At 42.9% G+C, this 22,441-nt stretch overlaps 1 protein-coding gene across 2 annotated transcripts; it reads right to left on the reverse strand.

Moving 5' to 3' along the window:
• Positions 1 to 5,184: 5,184 nt before the first annotated feature.
• Positions 5,185 to 22,216, reverse strand: LOC112247178 (transmembrane protein 168-A). Of its 2 annotated transcripts, none has more exons than XM_042300110.1 (5): positions 22,111 to 22,216; positions 20,386 to 21,680; positions 17,459 to 17,601; positions 9,066 to 9,340; positions 5,185 to 7,352 (listed from the first exon to the last, which is right to left on the reverse strand). In XM_042300110.1, exons 2-5 carry the CDS (start codon positions 21,541 to 21,543, stop codon positions 6,805 to 6,807), a joined length of 2,124 nt encoding a protein of 707 aa, XP_042156044.1. In that variant the 5' UTR covers positions 21,544 to 21,680; positions 22,111 to 22,216; the 3' UTR covers positions 5,185 to 6,804. The 2 variants fall into 2 exon arrangements, with proteins under 2 accessions (XP_042156044.1, XP_042156045.1); XM_042300111.1 differs by lacking the exon at positions 22,111 to 22,216 and adding an exon at positions 21,835 to 22,099.
• Positions 22,217 to 22,441: the final 225 nt, after the last annotated feature.

Below are 22,441 nucleotides of genomic sequence, written 5' to 3' on the forward strand. Positions count from 1 at the left end.
AAGTATCAAAAGTAAAAGTATAAATCATTGCAAATTCCTTATATTAAACAAACCAGACAGCACAATTTTTTATTTTTTATTTTTTTTAACAGATAGCCAGTGGCACACTCCAACACTCAGTTATAATTTATAAATGAAGCATTTGTGTTTAGTGAGTCCATCAGATCAGAGACCGTAGGGATGTTCTCTTGAAGTGTGTGAATTGGACCATTGAATAATTTTGCACGCCCAATTTTTCAGTTTTTGATTTGTTAAAAAAGTTTGAAATATCCAATAAATGTCGTTCCACTTCATGATTGTGTCCCACTTGTTGTTGATTCTTCACAAAATAATACAGTTTTATATCTTTATGTTTGAAGCCTGAAATGTGGCAAAAGTTTGCAAAGTTCAAGGGGGCCGAATACTTTCGCAAGGCACTGTAGTTCTGGATTTGAATGTAGTTTTGACATTTTTAGAGATAAGGCCTCTGACATTTCAAAGCCACAGTAACGTCAACTGTCTTTTTTGGGCTGAAAAGTTGGAGCAGTTGTCGTGGAATATTCTAATCAAGTGAGAGACTGTCATATCTTCAAACAATCATCTTTATTTAATATTGATTCATTATTGCAATAATGAAACCATCGACCCTACACTCCGAAGTGCTTATAATTATACATAGTATACAGCAGGCCTGAGCAACTCCAGTCCTCGGGGGACTGATTGGTGTCACACTTTTGCCCCACCCCCAGCTAACACAATGGAATTGCCCAGGCCTGGTATACACAGTCTTTATATAGCATACTTCAAAATGCTTATTTATGGCTGTCTCCACCTCTCCCATGTAGATTGGGGCACCATAAACCAACCTGGGTTCATCCTGTCATTTATCTGCACAGGGTTGTTATTTTACTCCTCCAGGATAAGTTTCCTAGATGCAAGGATTAGAACAAACAATGAGATGTTTGTTCAATTCCTTCACGCTCTCTCGAGTCGCACGCACGCACACACAAACACACACACACACACACCTTATCTATGAATGTCAAGCCGGAGACATAGGTCTAATCACTAATCATAGAATGGAATGTGTCTAAAGTGTTTTATCACCAAGGCATCACTTAATCACTTGCCAGCCCAAACTTCAAAAGATTTCTCTCGGTTGACTCAGAATGAAGAGAGTTCTAAGAAACCTATTCTATTGCCTGAAAACAACTATTCGGTACAAAAACAGTATCATATCATAATCTTGTAATTTGTTTTACCCCTTTTCTCCCAAATTTCGTGGTATCCAGTTGGTAGTTGCAGTCTTGTCCCATCGCTGAACCTCCCGTACGGACTCGGGAGAGGCGAAGGTCGAGAGCTGTGTGTCCTCAAAACACAACCCAGCCAAGTCACATTGCCCACTTAACCCGGAAACCAATGTGTCAGAGGAAACACTGTGCACCTGTCGACCTTGCAGCGTGCATGCGCCCGGCCCACCACAGGAGTCGCTAGAGCACAATGGGACAAGGACATCCCAGCCGGCCAAAGCCTCCCCTAACCCGGACAACGCTGGGTTTATTGTGCACCGCAACATGGGTCTCTAGCTGCGACCGAGCCTGGACTCAAACCAGGATCTCTAGTGGCACAGCTAGCATGGCGATGCAGTGCCTTAGACCACTGCGTGACTCGGGAGGCTATAATCTTGTAATTTTGCTAACATACGGTCCTGCATCGAATGAATCAATAATCTCATCCCATTACTCCAGCAGCCAGTCAGGCCTATTTCCAGCCAGAGAGAAGAGAGAAATTCATTACATTTACCTCGCAACAAGCAGAATAGGAAAGATTGGAATGAGCTCATGGTCATATGGTACTGCATGATGGTTCATATTGCAACAATGCAAAGGCTTGGAAACACAATGAGTGAGACTAGGACTAATGATGTGTACTTCACCTGATGGTGGAGACATGTTTAAATGAAGACAGTGAGTCATTTCATACAGGTGTGTTGCGGTTCTTTCAAGCACGCTTCTTTCAAGTGACTTAATTCACGGTTATAAAAGCATGATATACAGCTAATTAATTACAGTCTGGATAACACTGTCGTGACGTAACTATCATTAATGTGATGACTGCTAATCATTGTATAATTACCTACCGAGTTTAATTATTACTCAATTAATTAAATTAATCATGTAAAATTCTGTCTCAGCCACCAGTATTTATGCTGCAATAGTTTGTTTCGGGGGGTTAGGGTCAGTCTGTTATATCTGGAGTATTTCTCCTGTCTTATCCGGTGTCCTGTGTGAATGTAAGTATGCTCTCTCTAATTCTCTCTCTCTCAGAGGACCTGAGCCCTAGGACCATGCCTCAGGACTACCTGGCCTGATGACTATTTGCTGTCCCCAGTCCACCTGGTTGTGCTGCTGCTCCAGTTTCAACTGTTCTGCCTGCGGCTATGGAAACCTGACCTGTTCACCGGACATGCTACCTTTTCCCAGACCTGCCGTTTTCTACTCTCTCTCTCTCTCTACCGCACATGCTGTCTCTAACTCTGAATGATCGGCTATGAAAAGCTAACTGACATTTACTCCTGAGGTGCTGACCTCTTGCACCCTCTACAACCACTGTGATTATTAGTATTTGACCCTGCTGGTCATCTATGAACATTTGAACATCTTGGCCATGTTCTGTTATAATCTCCACCCGGCACAGCCAGAAGAGGACTGGCCACACCTCATAGCCTGTTTCCTCTCTAGGTTTCTTCCTAGGTTCTGGCCTTTCTAGGGAGTTTTTCCTAGCCACTGTGCTTCTACACCTGCATTGCTTGCTGTTTGAGATTTTAGGCTGAGGTTCTGTGCAGCACTTTGTGACATCAGCTGATGTAAGAAGGGCTTTATAAATAAATGTGATTGATTGATTGACAATTAACTCATTAGGAATTTGGGGCACCACTGGAAAAGTTTATTTAATGAGTTACCATTTCCCAAATTAACTCAAGAATATCTCGATATTATACCAGTCATCAGTTAATAATTTCCTCATATCAGTTTCATTCTGAACGTCATTGACTTCATACATTTGGAGGAACCCCAACCTAAGTGATGAATCAGCAATTCACAAATTGGCTTAATTATTTATTTACTAACTAAATAATCACACAGAAATACACACAGAAATATACACAGAAATACACACACACGGCATATTTTATTGATTACTCACATAATGCAATGAAAACAGTCCCTAGTGGACTAACCCGATATGACGGCTTGTTACACAATGGAAAGGAGGTGGGGAATGATAAAAAGGTGGATAGACAAAGAGTGGACTTAACGCACATACATTTGGAATCTATGCTCACCGTAAATATGAATATTTAGTTCCTTAATTAATAACCGCTCATTTGGATTAGAAATGCAACATATATTTACATGTAGATGTCTTTCTCTGTCGTCTCTGTTGAAACAACTCGATCTGTCTATGGGGAGTAGTTCGATGTAAGTCTCTGGTTGATTATCTGGTCTTGTAGTTTCAACCATGTCAACGTGTGGACCACGTCCTCACATTCTCTGGTCTGTATTTAAATTCTCAGCGTGTCCTTTTAAGCACTCTGGCCTTGAGGGGCGGTTCCAGCATGTGGACACGAACTCTGACCTCATTGGGGGCGTGGCTTAGTTAGTGTGCAACAGACATGAACAACCATTATCTCAGAAGACTAAACTCACGTTTCTATATTTTCAAACAAAGTTTAATCGTTCTTTATATTGTACGAACATCCTATGGGGTGGAAGCTTTACAGCTATAGAATGTTTCCTTGCTAAGCTACAGTATTTCTGTTACAGTCTTTCTTATCATTTTAATGACATCACAAAATAGTATTAATTTTTCATATTCCATCCGTCATCATCCCCAACCTTTGGATGTTGAAATGTATTGTCCCAATGCCTGTTGTTTGATGTTGACGTTATTAGGCAAGAGTCTCTCTCTACACACACCACATTCATTTGTTCAATGCTGCAGGGCAAGAGAGAGAAAGTTAACGACCGGTGTTAAGTCATAAAACCGGCCCAACTTCCCTTTAAAACCTGCGCCTTTGATCCCCACTAAGGAGAGAGAGAGTCATGGCACCACTCACACACATCATTTTGCCTGAGGAAGGCCCTAAGAATTGTCAAAGACTCCAGCCACACTAGTCAGACTGTTCTCTCCGCTACCGCACGGCAAGCGGTACCAGAACGCCAAGTCTAGGTCCAAGAGGCTTCTAAACAGCTTCTACCCCCAAGCCATAAGACTCCTGAACATCTAATTAAATGGCTACCCAGACTATTTGCGTTGCCCCTTCCCCTCTTTTACACCGCTGATACTCTGTTATCATCTATGCATAGCCTCTTTAATAACTCTACCTACATGTACATATTACCTAAACTAACCGGTGCCCCCACACATTGACTCTGTACCGGTATCCCCCCTGTAGATAGTCTCTCTAGTGTTATTTTACTGCTGCTCTTTAATTACTTGTTACTTTTATTTCTTACTCTGTATTTTTTTTTCAAAACTGCATTGTTGGTTAGGGGCTCGTAAGCATTTCACTGTAAGGTCTACTACACCTGTTGTATTCGGCCCATGTGACTAATCAAATTTGATTTGCTTTGTATTAGGAAAACATTTTCTTGTGAATGTCCACCACAACGTGTTGAGGAAAGGTGGACTAAAGTGAAGTGAAAGCTTTGTGTCTAGCTAGACTCCCCGGTGAGAGAGAGAGAGAACGGAAAGCTTTTTACTGCAGCATAGGACAATTATTCCTACATCTGTCCGGACTTCTAGGTTCCCAAACCCAATATTTGCAGCCAACACTAACATTTATACAGCGAGGGTCTGTATTTGCTCAATGTCTGTAAACCATACCATATTAATGTCTGGAATTGGAACGGATGGCTAGGCTTTTTCATGCTTTGTCTCTATTTATCCTCCTCTTTCTCCTCTCTCTACCCATCCTATCCTCTCAAACCACCACTGAGAGGCAAGCAATTATGTAGAGGCGATTGGGCCCCAATTGAACCCATCGACTCTGCTTTCCAAACTAAACTGAGTGACTCTTTTAATCTCTGGGGTAAACTTCCCCTTTTCAATGTCCAGGTAGATACCAGAATGTTGCTGAGCTGCACAGGGTTTTTACAAAATGCAATTCATTTCAATAGATAAGTGACCAGCACATGTACACAACTTTTCACATATTAACTTTATTATTCTAGCATAATCTGAGATGAGGCATCACAATGGTTCAAATCAGGACAACGAAGACATAGCGAGACAAAAGGCTTGGCTTTCATTTATATGTAGAATAATACAATTTGACCTTTTTAGCATAAACATCACAGTGTATCATAAAGGCAGCATCACAGAGAGAGAGAGAGAGAGAGCAAGACAAGCACCAAATGAAGCAGAAAGGTTGGCCAATATGGGTCACCATGGCCCTCGAAACCAATGAGGGCACAGTGAACGGTTTATGATGCAATGATAGGCTACATGTGGTGAGTCATTGTTTTTACAGTGGATTCGACGCCAAAACAACTGCAGCAAAGTGGCGCCAGGCAGGGAGCTGTGTACTGTATATCCCTGCAGCTATATAGATCCTGTCAGGCCGACCAATTGTCAACACTTCCTCCTCACACTGACGCAGCACATTTACTAAATTCATGTTTAAAAAAACGAATCAATGAATTAACCACATTTTGTTGTGTTCCATCTAATAGAACAGAATGTGGTGCTAGAATAAGGTAATAAATCATCTCATGATTTCAAATAGTCAGTCAATAGAAACCAAGACCAAAACGCAATGCAAGACACTGGCCAAGAATCTTGAAAATCTGTCCCAAAATCTTTGGCTAGACATTTTCAAAATGGTAAAACCTGTATACTATCAGTTTCCAAAGCAGAAATAAACAATTACAAATGTCTTCCCAGAAAAAAACACTTGTGAAAAAATGATATATTGCATTTTCAAAATAAATGTCCCACGAAAGTTCAATTTACAAAGTAACAAGGCACATAGGGTGGATGTCAGTAAACCATAGATACACAGAATATTGTGGAGAATGTCTACTTATACCATTGGAAACAAGGCCCATACTAACATGGCGATAAGACTGATTGCGGTGATGGATATAGCTTTACCATAGAAATCAGGCCTATTGTGGTGATCACTTTACCACATGTACTATTGGTGATTGTCTACACATGGCTTACCATAGATACTGATGATTGTCAACACATTTACATTTGAGTCATTTAGCAGACGCTCTTTTCCAGAGAGACTTTCAGGAGCAATTAGGGTTAAGTGCCTTGCTCAAGGGCACATTGGTGACAGATGGTTCAAATCCCTGAGCCGACTAGGTGAACAAACAACCTTTTGGTTACTGGCCCAACACTCTTAACCACTAGGCTACCTGCTGAAACTTCCTTGTGATCTCCTTGCCTGGCTACCCATCCACATTGCTCCGGCCAACTGACGTTTCTTCTCAACGATGAGTCTGTATTTGTCTCCCTCCCCGACGATTTCTAGAATGCGAACACAATCTGACCAATCTGATTGGTCCCAGAAACCGATGGGTTGGGCCAGAGCCTGCTTACCTGATGACGTTATCAACTTTGATTCTCTGACTGGATTGTCATAAACAAATCTAACCAATCACTGACTCATTTGTTTTGAAGTCACACAAACAACTTCTAGGATGGTAGTTTCAGACTGACTGTATGTAGCGATTGATAGAGCAGAGGAATTCAATTCAAGGTGAGTGGTCAGGCAAGTGATCTCCCAGGCAGACATACAGCTCAGTCAGTCTATGAGTGGACCAGTTTGATGCCCTGTCCCGTGTCCAGTATATTGGGAGGGAACCAGCCCAGTTTGAGTCGCCTGAAGCACCTCAGACACACTCCACACAGCCAGAGGAGGTTGAGCCCACAGCACCAGTTGGATAGGTGCACCAGAGGATAGGTAGCCTGGGGGAAGTGGGTCTTCCAGTGCTTGGCCACGTCGCTCCCCGTGGGAAGATGGAGTGTGTAGTCGCTCCAGTGTTTCGACACGCCGTAGGCCGCCGCCACCATCCTGCCCTTCTCTGACCACTGGGTGGCGCTGTCCGGGTTGCAGTTGAACTCCACCCACTCCGAAGTGAAGTCCCCAAGGCGGGGGGCGACCCCGCCTTCGATGTCGCCGGTGGGGGCGAGCTCGGCCCCTTGCACAGCCACATAGACTCCCTCCATCCTGCGGACCTCCTTTACCCAGGGCATGGAGTTCTCCGTGTCCAGGACCAGGATGAGACGGGAGGTGAAGCCGCTGTTCTTCTCCTTCCACCACTCCAGCAGCTGCTCCAGACGCAGAGAGTCTCCTCCTGGTAGAGAGAGAAAGAAACATTTTAGTAACCCCCAACCCTAGTCTTAGGCTGGGACAAACAAGGAACCATTTGCAAAAAGCTGATATGATTCATATCATAACATGCACAATGTAAACAAAAGGAACGTGAATAGTCAAGTTATTTGTCAAATCATCTCTATTGTTATTCTGAATACCATCTACAACGACACGCCTGTATGGCCTATCCCTAGCCTAAATCCTGAGTTACAGGGACTGCTCTCTGTTTGGGCACCCTTCCTCTGTAGCAGAAACGTGAGCGGCATATGAGTGTGTATATGTGTGCGTGAGCAGCCTGCGTGATTGAGTGAGAGTGCCAGAGACACCCCCCCATCCTGCTCTTCCCAGACCATTCTGTAAAGCTCCAACGCCAGCCAGGGCTCGGGTTGTTTTTCCCTCGGCCTCCACTGCTCAAACACTGTGACACGGCGTATGACACGCAGTATCCTTCATGTGGATTAATATGGCAGTGGGCTCCATGGCAGGAAGATTAAGAGGTGCCCGTAGATGGAGCCAAGATAAGATATTTCTTTACAGTTTGGGAGCTGCTCAGAAAGGAACTGGTGAAGAGGAGCAATACACTGTGTGGTCGTGACAAACTGATGCTTAAAGTACAATTTGGGTTTCAGGGGAGCACCGGGGTGGTACACTGTGGCTGCGTTGATGTTTTGACACATATTACGAAAAGCATTGGTCCGTAGATGGATCTGTATCTTTAGGAAGACGATACGTACCAGTTTTTTTTTTACTGACCCTGAATGTTAGGGGTTTAGTAGCTAGTTTGATGAAAGGTTTTAAAAGTTACTGTAATCATAGCTTACAATGTACAATATATTCCTTCCTTAATCCATTAAAAGAATAATTGGGTAATGGGTTAATAATACTAATTAACTACACTCATTACAGCCGACTTGCCTGATGAGGCACGATGACTGTCTGCGTGTATTTGAGAAGGTTAAGGTGGGTGGTGAGTAAAATAAGGACATTAAAAGACAAAAAAGGTGGGAGTACATTAACGGTCAAGTCATGTTTAATTGTCACCGAGCTTGTCTTCGTAGCAGCACCACGCAGTGATAAAGCGTGGGCGTGTGTTGGTAGCCACTGAAGACAAGCTTCAGTTATCACACTGTGAAAATGTTGGGACTCTTCATTCCTACTAAGAGTGATGGATTCATGAAAAGTACAGGCACAAATCACACTTTAGTGGTCACATACACGTGTTTAGCAGATGTTATTGCGGGTGTAGCGAAATACTTGTGTTTCTAGCTACAACAGTGCAGTAATATCTAACAAGTAATAAGGTGTTAGATAGAACACACTGCATCTGGCAGACTACAAAATATGTTGTACTTTTCTCAGAAACAAATGGAAAACTTTAAATTGTTTGTCAAAACAAAAATATAGTATTCTACCCTCATCATGTTTTATTCAAACATATAACCTTATTTTGATCCTGTCTTTTTCATGTTTGATCTAGTCTGGAAATAAATAGGTGCAAAATAAACATTGATAGAAGATGAGAGACAGAGGCAAGAAGCTTGTGCGTTGAGGAGAGGCAGCCAGCCAGCCAGCCAACCATCAAGCCAGCTAACCATCAAGCCAGCTAACCATCAAGACAGCTAACCATCAAGCCAGCTAACCATCAAGCCAGCTAACCATCAAGCCAGCCTCTGTAAGCTATGGTGACACTCACCTGCCAGTGCCCAGGCCCCGGTGCGCTGCGTATGCCCGCTGTAGAACACCACGTATGAATCATGGCGGGGCCCATCGGCCGTGCGAAGCTCCAGGAAGGCCTTGAGCTTGGCCTGCAGGGCCTCCAAAGTCACCCCGCTGGTAGAGTAGTCACAGCCAAAAGTCTCAATCATGTGGTAGGAGAAGAGGCGCTGCACACTGTTCAACATGCCCGTGGAGAGCACGTTCAGCTCCTGCACCTGGACCGGAGGTAGGAGGGTGGGCTGGCCATCTGGCCTGTGGAGGGAAGGATGAGAGGATAGGTGGAGGAAAGGAGGGAATGAGAATGAATATGAGGAGAGAATGGCAAGTGGAGATAGACAGCAGAATTGAAAAGAGGAAGATGAGAATGTAGAGTAAGAAAAGGAAGAGGTGAAGATACTGGCAGTACAGTAGAGATGGAATGTGTGTGTCTGTCTAAAACTAGTGAGAATAAAGATGGAGGAGTCCTGACCTAACAGCACCATTCGGAAGTCAAGGCAGAGAAATCTGTTTGATCCGACACACCTCTTTCTCTCCATCCCACAGCACCAGGCATGAGGGCAGGAGCCAAGGCTTCCCCAGTCTCTGTCACTCAATATAGCCTCACTCACTCTGTATCTGTCTGTCCCTGGCATTACAACTTTCTCCATTCACTCATATAGACATCTGCATAACTCAAAACGTGTCATCTTAAAGCGGAGTTATTATGATCTTGAGAGAGACCTTGGGCTGGAGAAAGTTGTTTAAATAATGACTAGATTTTGTCTGAGTGGTTGTATTGAGATGACTGGGGGGCAGTGGATGACATGGCTGTTGGAGGCTGACGTGACAGATGTGTAACTAACCTGGCCTGGGTCTTATCTACACAAAGATGGAAACATATTAGTCTCTCACTATCCCCTTCCCTCTGTCCTCCCTCTCTAAAAGCCTGTCTCTCCCCCCCCGCACCCTCTCTCACTTTGTCCCTGTCAGACTTTCTTTCCTTTGCTCTCTGTCCCTCGTCGTTCCCTTCTTCTCCTCCTCCTCCTCATCTTCCCAAAGGGCCCTCATCATTGTAAAAACATGATCTGAACCCATCAAACAGTAGATAATACACTGCTATATTCTCAACATGCTCTCTGGTCTTCCGCCGGGGCCTACATCCACAGCCCTGGAATACAGAGCAGATGTATGGGCCTGCATCCGAATCACCACCACAGACAGACCAAGTGCTAACTGCCCCAGCACAGAGATAGAGTCAGAGTCTGCAATGGCACCCTATTCCCTACATAGTGCACTACTTTTGACTAAAGCCCTATGGGTCCTAGTCAAAGGGATAAGGGTACCATGTCGGACAGAGTGGTCCTGCCTGGTCGTAAACACATGTTCCACCCACAGCCACTTAGTATGCCAGGGAGAGAGCAGCCTCAGGGGGGAAAACATTAGGGTCATGTTTATGCATGGCTATTGGGATATTTTCCACTTGGTTTGTCCAGTGAGGGAATTGAAATTATGGTCTGTCCCGCTGGATGCTGTAAAATGAAGGTATTTTTTTTATACTTTGGTGCAGGGAAGATTGATGATTGTGGAGATGAAGAAAGTGAATGTGGGTCTGTGTGTGTGAGGTTTGTGTACATGTGTACACTGAATTGTGTGCGCGTCAGGGTTTCCATTAGGAAAATGTGGAGCCTGACTTTTGATCGGCAGCATTTTAATTTAACAGACATTTGAGAAATTTACCGGACCCATATGCATTGGGCGCATAACCTGATTAGGGCGTCCACCCACTGACAAAAATCACATTCCGATGATTTATCCTCACAGAATCTGCAACTCTAGGATGCAACAGCGTACGCCCTTCTTACCGAATTCCAATGCGCACTTTGAAGATGTAAGAATAACGGCCACATTGACTTTTCATCAGCCAACAAGACGAGTAAAAAAAAAAAAAAAAAATCACTAGCCTATGTCCATGTAATATCCCACATAGTAGAAAGGTTGACCTATTCTTATGGTCAGCTTGTCGTTCTGTGCAAGAAAGAAATAGGCTATTCCAAACAGACTCTCGGACAATTATGGGATGATAGATCCCAAATTCATACAACTAGTAGGCCTAGCCTACATTAAAAAAAAGAAATCTTTAAAAAGCAATGAGGCTGATGCAACAGATCAGAACGTTTAGATTAAAAATGTTGATAAATTATTATTTCTTCACATTGTAAGTTTAGCAGTGCGCACAAGGCAGTAAGCTACAAAAAAGTGTTTGTTCCATAATGCAATTAGCGGAAAAACACTGTTGTCAAAAGCAAACTGAAAGCGGTTTCATGTGACAGAGATAAAAATATTTGTTTGAAATTTAGAAAGAGGGGACATCTAAAGATGCAACAACTAGCATGGGTTGCTAATATGAATAGAGCTATGTTTGAATACCCATACTAACATTCTGTATACTACAGAGTGCCCAGAGTAAACGGCTTGCTCCTCAGTGTCAGTTGCTAATATATGGATAATATTATTAGTATTGGATAGAAGACACTCTGAAGTTTCTAAAACAGTTTGAATGATGTCTGTGAGTATAACATAACTCATATGGCAGGCAAAAACCTGAGAAGAAATCCAAACAGAAAGTGAGAAATTTGAGTTTGGTATATTTTCAATCCAGGCCCTATTGAATTCACATTGGGATATGAATGAAGTTGCACTTCCTAGGGCTTCCACTAGATGTTGACCGTCTTTAGAAATTTGAATGAGGCTTCTGCTGTGTTGTGGGACTGAATAAGAGCTGAATGAGTCAGCTTACTGGCAGAGAGACATATCCTGGTCACGCGCATTCCACATGATATCGACTTGCGTTCCGTTGCTTCTGTAGACACAAAGGAATTCTCCGGTTGGAACTTTATTGAAGATTTATGATAAAAACATCCTAATGATTGATTCTATCCTTAGTTTGAAATGTTTCTTCGATCTGTAATATAACTTTTTGAAGTTTTTGTCCAAACACACGAGCGTTTGGATATGTGTACCTAACGCTAACAAAAGCAGCTACTTGGACATAAATAACGGACATTATCGAACAAATCAAGCATTTATTGTGGAACTGCGATTCCTGGGAGTGCATTCTGATGAAGATCGTCAAAGGTAAGGGAATATTTATCATGTAATTTCTGGTTTCTGTTGACTCCAACATGGCGGCTAATTTCACTCATTTTCTGAGCGCCATCTCAGCTTATTGCATGGTTTGCTTTTTCCGTATAGGTTTTTTGAAATCTGACAGCGGTTGCATTAAGGAGAAGTACATCTATAATTCCATGAGTATAACTTGTATTATCATCTACATTTATGATGAGTATTTCAGTTGAATCGATGTGGCTATGCAAAATCACTGGATGTTTTGGGAACTAGTGAACGTAACGCTCCAATGTAAACTCAGATTTTATTTATATAAATATGAACTTTATCAAACAAAACATACATGTATTGTGTAACATGAAGTCCTATGAGTGTCATCTGATGAAGATCATCAAAGATTAGTGATTAATTTTATCTCTATTTGTGCTTTTTATGACTCCTCTCTTTGGCTGGAAAAATGGCTGTGTTTTTTTGTGGCTTGGTGGTGACCTAACATAATCGTTTGTGGTGCTTTCGCCGTAAAGCTTATTTGAAATCGGATACTGTGGTGGGATTAACAAGATTACCTTTAAAACGGTATAAGATACATGTATGTTTGAGGAATTTTAATTATGAGATTTGTTGTTTTGAATTTGGCGCCCTGCACTTTCACTGGGTGTTGTCATATCATCCCGTTAACGGGATTGCAGCCCGGAAATGAATATATACACTACATAATATATACTATGAGCTTATTTTAGAATACTGTAAACAAATCGTATCATTTCAGTTGAGCGTACTACGCCTGTCTACTGTAAATTGATGCTGTAGCTATGCAACCTCTTGCTAGTTTGTTATCATAACAAATGACTAGCTAGACATTTTACGATTTCAGGTGTGTTCGTAAATCTGGGCGTTGTCAGATTGTCCATTCGTAAATTCAGAGCATTTCGCTCTCGGAGCGCACACTGGACACTCTGGCCGAGGAGTAGGGTTGATCCGAGCGTTCAATGGCAGTCAAGCACCCAAGCTAACTAGCTAATGTTGGCAAGCTACTTCCAGACACAAATAAGAGAACACCTCAGTCTGACCATTTTACTCGCCCTAGCAGAGCTGGTAAGACTGTTTATGTTAGCCAGAGCGTTGGTGACTAACTGTGCTGCTGGCAACAATTGAATTACGCTTTTTTTATGCCAACGTTTACTGCCACCGGCCATATTCAACAGGTGTTGAGCGTTTGTAAATTCAGCAGTTATTCCTCACTCTGACACACTAACGAGAGTGTTCTGAAATAGCAGATAGCCAGAATTAACAATGTCCATTGAAACGCACAACGACTATACCACTTAGCTAAGAATTATGTTAACAATCAAGTCAAGAAACGTCTGGTAGTTAGTTAATATACTGCCTGGCAAGTTCGATGTATTAGTAGCCAACTAAAGTTAGATAATACTGATACATACTGCTGGAATGCTCTTCGTAAGGAGAGCATAGTTAACAAATTGTCAGCCAATGTAAGTTATTTGAAAAGTCAGGACTTCACTACATTGCTCTACATTTTCTTAACATTTGTGATAATTAGTTAAAGGAATGAATTTGTATCCGCTCTCGTCGGACTTCGGCTGCATTTTTTCTGCCATTTTCTTCAAATCTGAAAATGTTGTGAAGCCACGCCCATTTTCTGAAGTATTGCATTATGGGCCCTAAAAGCTCGGAAATAGTGTACACTGCTTGTTTACTTTGTATTTTGGCGAATTTGGTACGACATCCGGGAACTTTTTGCAAACTAACTATAACCAATAAGTATACTATATACTCAATTCATGTCACAAATTGTATGGTTAGTGTGAGTATTGAAAGAGAGTTGATTTGAAAACCAATAGAACATGAGAGAAATATGCTACTGGTTTCAATGGTTTATGGAAGTCTTTAGAGAAGAATTGCCCCCATGTTTCAATGGTCGGATTTTACTTTGAAGCAAGGTAAGTCATGCCTCATAAAATGAATTAAAACATTTAGGTTTCAAACCTAAACATAAGTGTTTTCAAAACGCATACAGCTTCCAGCTCATCACAAAGTGGTGTGTAACATGCTGAAGCGTGCCGATACCTTTGCCTATATAAACTTGAATGTAGAATGGGAAGAGTGTTTTAGTTAACAGTTGAGAAATAAAAATAGTAGCTCTTTTTAAAATCGGGACCATCAAAACAGTTAACACGCGATTGTATTTAGAATTGTTACGCAATGATTGGGCTTATAAATGCAAGTTTCACTCCAGCAGCAACAAATGAGCTGTTTGAGGAGCTGTAGCAGCAGCTCTCACGCTGTGTGACAGATTTTCCAATCATAGGCTCTGCATCTGTATGCTGTGCTTGTGTGATAAACCTAACAACTAATGAAAATACACACGTGCCAATTTAATTACACAAAATTATTCAAATTATTTTAGAAACCGACAAGCATGACCGGTCAAATGTATTTGCCAAAAGCTGGCTATTAGCGGCTAACGGAGACCCTGGTGTGTGTGTGTGTGTGTGTGTGTGTGTGTGTGAGTTCTGTGGACATCAAATCAAATGTATTTGTCACATACACATGGTTAGCAGATGTTAATGCGAGTGTAGCGAAATGCTTGTGCTTCTAGTTCCGACAATGCAGTAATAACCAACGAGTAATCCAACCTAACAATTTCAAAACTACTACCTTATACACACAAGTGTAAAGGGATAAAGAATATGCACATAAAGATATGAATGAGTGATGGTACAGAACGGCATAGGCAAGAGGCAGTAGATGGTATCGAGTACAGTATATACATATGAGATGAATAATGTAGGGTATGTAAACATTATATTAAGTAGCATTGTTTAAAGTGGCTAGTGATACATGTATTACATAAAGATGCAGTAGATGATAGAGTACAGTATATACATATGAGATGAATAATGTAGGGTATGTAAACATTATATTAAGTAGCATTGTTTAAAGTGGCTAGTGATATATTTTACATCAATTTCCATCAATTCCCATTATTAAAGTGGTTGGAGTTGAGTCAGTGTGTTGGCAGCAGCCACTCAATGTTAGTGGTGTTTTTCAGTTTCTCGGTCCCAGCTTTGATGCACCTGTACTGACCTCGCCTTCTAGATGATAGCGGGGTGAACAGGCAGTGGCTCGGGTGGTTGTTGTCCTTGATGATCTTTATGGCCTTCCTGTGACATCGGGTGGTGTAGGTGTCAAGTAATCAAGTCTACCACTGTAGTGTCGTCCGCAAACTTGATGATTGAGTTGGAGGCGTGCATGGCCACGAAGTCGTGGGTGAACAGGGAGTACAGGAGAGGGCTGAGAACGCACCCTTGTGGGACCCCAGTGTTGAGGATCAGCGGGGTGGAGATGTTGTTACCTACCCTCACCACCTGGGGGGCGGCCCGTCAGGAAGTCCAGTACCCAGTTGCACAGGGCGGGGTCGAGACCCAGGGTCTCGAGCTTGATGAAGAGTTGGGAGGGTACTATGGTGTTAAATGCTGAGCTGTAGTCGATGAACAGCATTCTCACACAGGTATTCCTCTTGTCCAGATGGGTTAGGGTAGTGTGCAGTGTGGTTGAGATTGCATCGTCTGTGGACCTATTTGGGCGGTAAGCAAATTGGAGTTGGTCTAGGGTGTCAGGTAGGGTGGAGGTGATATGGTCCTTGACTAGTCTCTCAAAGCACTTTATGATGACCGAAGTGAGTGCAACGGGGCGGTAGTCGTTTAGCTCAGTTACCTTAGCTTTCTTGGGAACAGGGACAGTGGTGGCCCTCCTGAAGCATGTGGGAACAGCAGACTGGGATAAGGATTGATTGAATATGTCCGTAAACACACCAGCCAGCTGGTCTGCGCATGCTCTGAGGGCGCGGCTGGAGATGCCGTCTGGGCCTGCAGCCTTGCGAGGGTTAACACGTTTAAATGTTTTACTCACGTCGGCTGCAGTGAAGGAGAGTCCGCATGTTTTGGTTGCGGACCGTGTCAGTGGCACTGTATTGTCCTCAAAGCGGGCAAAAAAGGTATTTAGTGTGCCTGGGAGCAAGACATCCTGGTCCGTGACGGGGCTGGTTTTCTTTTTGTAATCCGTGATTGACTGTAGACCCTGCCACATACCTCTTGTGTCTGAGCCGTTGAATTGCGACTCTACTTTGTCTCTATACTGACGGTTAGCTTGTTTTATTGCCTTGCGGAGGGAATAGCTACACTGTTTGTATTCGGTCACCTTGCCCTGGTTAAAAGCAGTGGTTCGCGCTTTCAGTTTCACACGAATGCTGCCATCAATCCACAGTTTCTAGTTTGGGAATGTTTTAATCGTTGCTATGTGTTTTAATCGTAGACATGCGTCTACGTGTGTGTGTGTGTGTGTAATATATATATATATATATATATATACACACACACACATAATATATAATATATATATATTACATACACACACAGTTGAAGTTGGAAGTTTATATAAACCTTAGCTAAATACATTAACTCAGTTTTTCACAATTCCTGACATTTAATCCTAGTAAAAATTCCCTGTTTTAGGTCAGTTAGGATCCCCACTTTATTTTAAGAATGTGAAATGTCAGAATAATAGTAGAGAGAATTATTTAAGATAATGTCCTGTGTGAATTTAAGTATGCCCTCTCTAATTCTCTCTTTCTCTCTTTTCTCGGAGGACCTGAGCCCTAGGACCATGCCTCAGGACTACCTGGCCCGATGACTCCTTACTGTCCCCAGTCCACCTGGTCGTGCTGCTGCTCCAGTTTCAACTGTTTTGCCTGCAGCTATGGAACCCTGACATGTTCACCAGACATGCTACCTTGTCCCTGACCTGCCGTTTTCGACTCCCTCTCTCTACCGTACCTGCTGTCTCTAACTCTGAATGATCGGCTATGAAAAGCTAACTGACATTTACTCCTGAGGTGCTGACCTGTTGCACCCTCTACAACCACTGTGATTATAATTATTATTATTATTATTTGACCATGCTGGTCATCTATAGACGTTTGAAGATCTTGACCATGTACTGTTATAATCTCCACCCGGCACTGCCAGAAGAGGACTGGCCACCCCTCAGAGCCTGGTTCCTCTCTAGATTTCTTCTGAGGTTCCTGCCTTTCTAGGGAGTTTTTTCTAGCCACCGTGCTTCTACATCTGTTTTGCTTGCCGTTTTGGGTTTTAGGCTGGGTTCCTGTATAGCACTTTGTGACATCAGCTGTTGTGAAAAAGGCTTCATATATAGATTTGATTGATTGTGTGTACGGTTATATACCTGCTGTAGCTGGTAGGGACGACCACAGCGTAGCCCACAGATGTGCCCCCCAGGCAGCTGCCCAGCTCATGGAAGAGACCGTGGGCCAGAGACTCCAGAGGGAGGACCACCAGGAACACACTCATGAACACACCATTGGAGGGCTGCAACACGAGAGCATTTCATTTGTGATTTTTTTTCAATGTATTGAAGCACAAGATAATTTACACATTTAAAACACCCTTCAAACACAATCAAGTGAAGTTGTGGGAGTGAGAATGAAGCCTTTTCAAAGATAGATTGTGGCCTTGAATTCACTTAGACTATAGGCCTACCCAATGGACTATTATACAAATTCACCAAGCTGTTAAAATTCAGTAAATACACAACTAAATCATTTTATGATGTTGCCTTGACGATTTCCACATAGCCTTGCGATTCCTCAATTACACTTGTGTTACATTTGCAATTAAAATCCTTATTAAACCTCATATTTTTCCTCAATCTGATTTGTCCAATTAGCGAGGCACCAGCAAGGTTACCACATCAGAACTCCCTACTTCATTATTAGCGAGTCAGTTTTGGATGGAGGCAGCAGACTTCTTGTTAAATTCAGCTACGACTGCCCAAGGACTCACAGCTGGTCCATAATCATCTCCTCAGTCCTCATTTGACAAAGCAGCACTGAAGCCCTTTAAAACGTAGAGCAAGGCTATAGACCTAGATTATAGAAACAATTCAAAGCTATAGCTAGGCCTATATGTTTGGTAACACGGACACCGAATTGTTTAATTTACTTTACATGTTTAAGAGTTGCTTAAAGACATGCTCCAGTGCTTTGGCGACTAAGAAATAAATGTGGGTGTGTCAATGTGTAGTTCATACATGCATAATCTATGAGCAGAATTACTGTCACCTTAATTAGCTACGAAATACGAGAAAATACGTTTTAAAGCGACTGTTTCTTGAAGCTGTGCCGTGCCATTTTCCTCACATTTCCCCCCACATGGGCCAGCCTAGAGCAATTAGAGTTCTAGCCAATAAGTTTCAGCCCCTCGCATTTGAGTGGCAGCTAGCAAGGCACCTGCCCATCGTTATCCAGCGTGGCCCAACGGCTGTGTGAGTGAGTGAGTAATGACGTAGTGCACATTGCTGCACATGTGATGTAGTACGCAATTTGTGTGAGTAATATTTTCAAAACTACCGGAAAAAAGTATACAAAGGTACAGGAGAATCTCTTTAAGGGTAGTTCCATTTAATTTCAGCAAGCCATGACAACAGCCACCATCTCCGATTGTTCGGAAATAGTTTCTGTGGTTAGAAACAGAAAAGATAAGCATTCCTGAATCATTATTTTGTTGAAAACACTTTTTGAACGCTGAGAAATTAAGCTAATTGATTACACCCAAATTGGCCATTTCAATCATAGGATTCATATATTAAGTATAATACCCAACATCCGATTTGGACAAAACCACTTCTTAAAATGACTAAGACGTGAGGAATCCAAATAAATAGTCAAAAGCCACCCATGTATCCCACCCAAAACAAGGCCACCCCAACCGCCACCATACAGTATCAGTTGTCTATGTTTGACAAGTATTACGAAGCTGTGGCTTAGAGTATTGTTTATTCATCCTATGTATTGGGAATTCTGTGATGTTTTTTTTCTTTCCCGTTCAGAGAAATTAGCCATTGAAGTCGCTTGCATTTCCCCCCATAAATGAGTGTGAAAGTATCAGGTTTTCCCCACTAGATGCTGCTCTTCATGCTCGTACTGCCACAGCCTTTAATTAATTTTGCAAGTCTCTTGTGCTTACTAAAGGTAGTTTTGATCCCAATATCAAATCATTTGAGTAACAATTGATTGTGATTGTTTTAAATTAAAATGGTCAAAGATAACCAAAAATAGATTCTTAGCAAAGAGCAATTTCTCAAGCAAGACATTTTTTAGGATTGTCTGGGAGTGGTCTGAGTGGGGAGGGGAAAACTGAGACCAAGCTGAGAGATTTGGAACTGTTTCTTATTGGTCTATTTACTCATTTACTGCCTGGTGATGTTAACAGTCAGGCCAAATCTCCATCCCACCAAAACAGGCAGAAATTCAAGGTGGCCTTTTCAGCTTTTATAACCTCAGTGTGGAAACATATAAAACACAGAAAAATCACATTTTTGACAGCACAGGGCCATTAAATGGACCCATTGCAACTTTAGGTAGAAAACCAACAGTTTTTGCTCATGATTAAAATAAATGGTGGGGTCATAGCTTAGAGAGATACAGCGAAATTCTGACAATTCGTTTTTCTACCTACCCAGGCTATGTCTCTGCGTGCAGTGTGAAGAAAATTACAAGCATTTTTTTTTTTTTTTCGCGAACCAATGATGACACAACTCGCCTAGTGTTAGCGCAATAACTGGAAGTCTACAGGTACAGTAGCATAAGCTGGCTGGAGATCTTATGTGACGTGGCAAATAGTTGGACATGCCTCAGCGTAGCCTGTTATGCTAATAGCAGATTACAAGGTAAAGCTAAATTAGGGCTAAATAACTTATGGCTCTTTATGTAAGGAGGCATATTAAAGAGCTAATTCACTTGGTCACGGTTGAGAGCAGAAGCAGCTCTCCTCTCCGGCTTGGGACTGTCTTGTGAATGCATGCCAGGCCTCTAGCAAGCGTCAGTCTCTGGGGTTTATGACGTGAAGCTTGATGTTTCAATGTTGATGACGCTACTCACCTTGTTATTAGGCTATGCAGCTATCATGGTCAGGTCTGTCTCGAATAAGATAATTCAAATCTTCTCAATGATTCAAATCTTCGCAATGTGGCAAAACCAAAATAAATGAAAAGCTCAGATCAATCGCTCAATCAGCTAACAGATTTATCAATCCATCTTTTCATTCATTAGTTTAACATATATTACCCTGCCAGTTCACCATGTAGCCTCTTACCTGCCAGGACACAGCTGCCAGAATGGCTGTGGACACCAGGCTGAAGAAGACCAGGCGTTCAGAGATCAGGCAGAAGTGTCTCATCCCCCGCGAGGCCATGACCCGGTCCAGGCTTCGTGAGTCTGACTGCTGGACTGAGCGTGCCTTCTGACAGTCACTCAGCTTGGTGTGGAAGCCCCACAGTGTGATCAGCAGCACCACGTGGCAGACTGTCCAGAACAGGCCAAACACACAGAATCCAGGGATCACCAGGTACCACAGTTCTAGATGGCTCATCTTTAGAGCGGCTAGGATGAAGAAGGCCATCTCCACAAGCCCCAGGGGGAGCAGGGAGAGTCGACACCAGACACGCCCCCAGGAAAGCAGGGGCAGCCAGCGCTCGGTGGCCCCTAGGCTGCTGAAGTAGACGTCCAAGAGGGGGTCACAGATCAGACGGCCCAGGTAGCAGCCCAGGGCGAAGGGGTTGGTGGTTATCCCCACGGCCTTGAAAAACAGCAGGGAGGTGACCAGGGTGAAGCAGGCCAAGTTGGGCAGGGCTAGGAGGGACTTGACACGCAGGCCCACGATCAGAGCCCCCAGCGCCACCACTAGGGCAATGAAGGCCATAGATTTGTGCATCAGCATGGTGGTGCTGGCAATGCCAAAGCCCAGGAGTTCTAGGAGCTCCTTGGACGAGAGCAGGCTGGGTTTATAGTGAACACAGCCCATTATCCTATCTGTTAAGGCCCACACTGTCCTCAAAGCCACACTAGCCAGCAACAGGTAGTTAGTAGCCTGCTCCTTCACATTATCCTCCAGCGAGGGACTATTGAGGAAGCACAGGAGGCCCAGAAGGAAGCTAAACCACAGGTGGAAGAGGCTGAGACTGGCCCCCTCCATGGAGAAGTAGTAATAAAGGATGCTGGCGATGCCCAGGATGAAGAGACCCAGGATGAAGATGACAAGGATCATGGGCTCGTCCGTCTGCTCCCAGCGCACGTACAGGCCCAGGCATACTGCCACCATCAGGTTGAAACTGGACAGGTAACCCAGGCAACGCACCAACGACCACTTGTCCACCTCCCCGCCGGGCGCAGGCTCGCTCTCCTCCTCCGGCTCCAGGCGTGACATGGCTGCGTAGAGACAGTGGTTGAGGCTGTAACAGCTCCTCCTGAACATTCAACTGGGGGGACTCATGATTCAATGATAAGGTATGTCACTGACAGTAGCAAGCTTGTGTAGGTTTTGTAACAGACGGGGGCACTTGAATTTAGGCAACATTATGGATGAGATCGATGAAATCGGCTATTCAGCCACTGTGAAAGGAGAACATATTTTGTGAATGTGAAAAATGTTTACATTAATTATCATGAACAATAATCATCCTAATTTAGCTGTCATATGTTTGCTGGATGACAAGCAAGTAAACAAACCGTTTTAATTATCACAGCAATAAACATTGACACTCACCAGTTGCTATTGACAGAATATTAGAGACAGTCAGCAAGCGCTAGCTACGTGCTTCTGTCAATAGCACAAGAATGGCTAGCACATAGAACAAGAACGCCATAGCACAACAATAATGGCTAGTAGCTAGCTAGTTAGTTATGCTGCGTCGTAAGGTTAAGTAAGTGATGACATCTCTCGCAATTCCAGAGGCATCACAGTAAAACTACTTAAAATCATCAAATGTATTCACAAATAACTATCGATGACAAAACGAAAGATGAATCTTGAGTTGCTTACCCTTGTCTAAAAACTTTTTTCGTTTCTAGTTCGGGATGTTTCCGGACTCCAAACTACGGCAAAGATAATGAGACAAACACAGTTGGGATTTTGCGTTTGCAGCGAAATCGAATGTGGTTTCACAGCAGGTTATCCCTCTCAATAAATTATTATTCCATTAGAGGTGACATCAAGGAAATATCATTATGTATCAATCAAGATAATTGAAAAAATGTCATTTAACATTCATTGATCAGAAAAGACATACACCTCGAGCATATAATCATTGCATCCACATCCATTGTGTGTCCTCTATGGTCAGTGAAGATATCACAGTGACAGTGCCAAGGGG

This window comes from Oncorhynchus tshawytscha, linkage group LG17, assembly GCF_018296145.1.
Source record: "Oncorhynchus tshawytscha isolate Ot180627B linkage group LG17, Otsh_v2.0, whole genome shotgun sequence".
NCBI classification, from domain to species: domain Eukaryota; kingdom Metazoa; phylum Chordata; class Actinopteri; order Salmoniformes; family Salmonidae; genus Oncorhynchus; species Oncorhynchus tshawytscha.

Coding starts and splice junctions, on each gene's coding strand:
- LOC112247178 (XM_042300110.1), bottom strand. CDS start 21,543: ATGTTCAGGAGGAGCTGTTACAGCCTCAACCACTGTCTCTACGCAGCC. Junction 17,602..20,385: donor TGGCAGCTGTGTCCTGGCAG/GTAAGAGGCTAC, acceptor CTCGTGTTGCAG/CCCTCCAATGGTGTGTTCAT. Junction 7,353..9,065: donor CGGGGCCTGGGCACTGGCAG/GTGAGTGTCACC, acceptor TCTCTCTACCAG/GAGGAGACTCTCTGCGTCTG.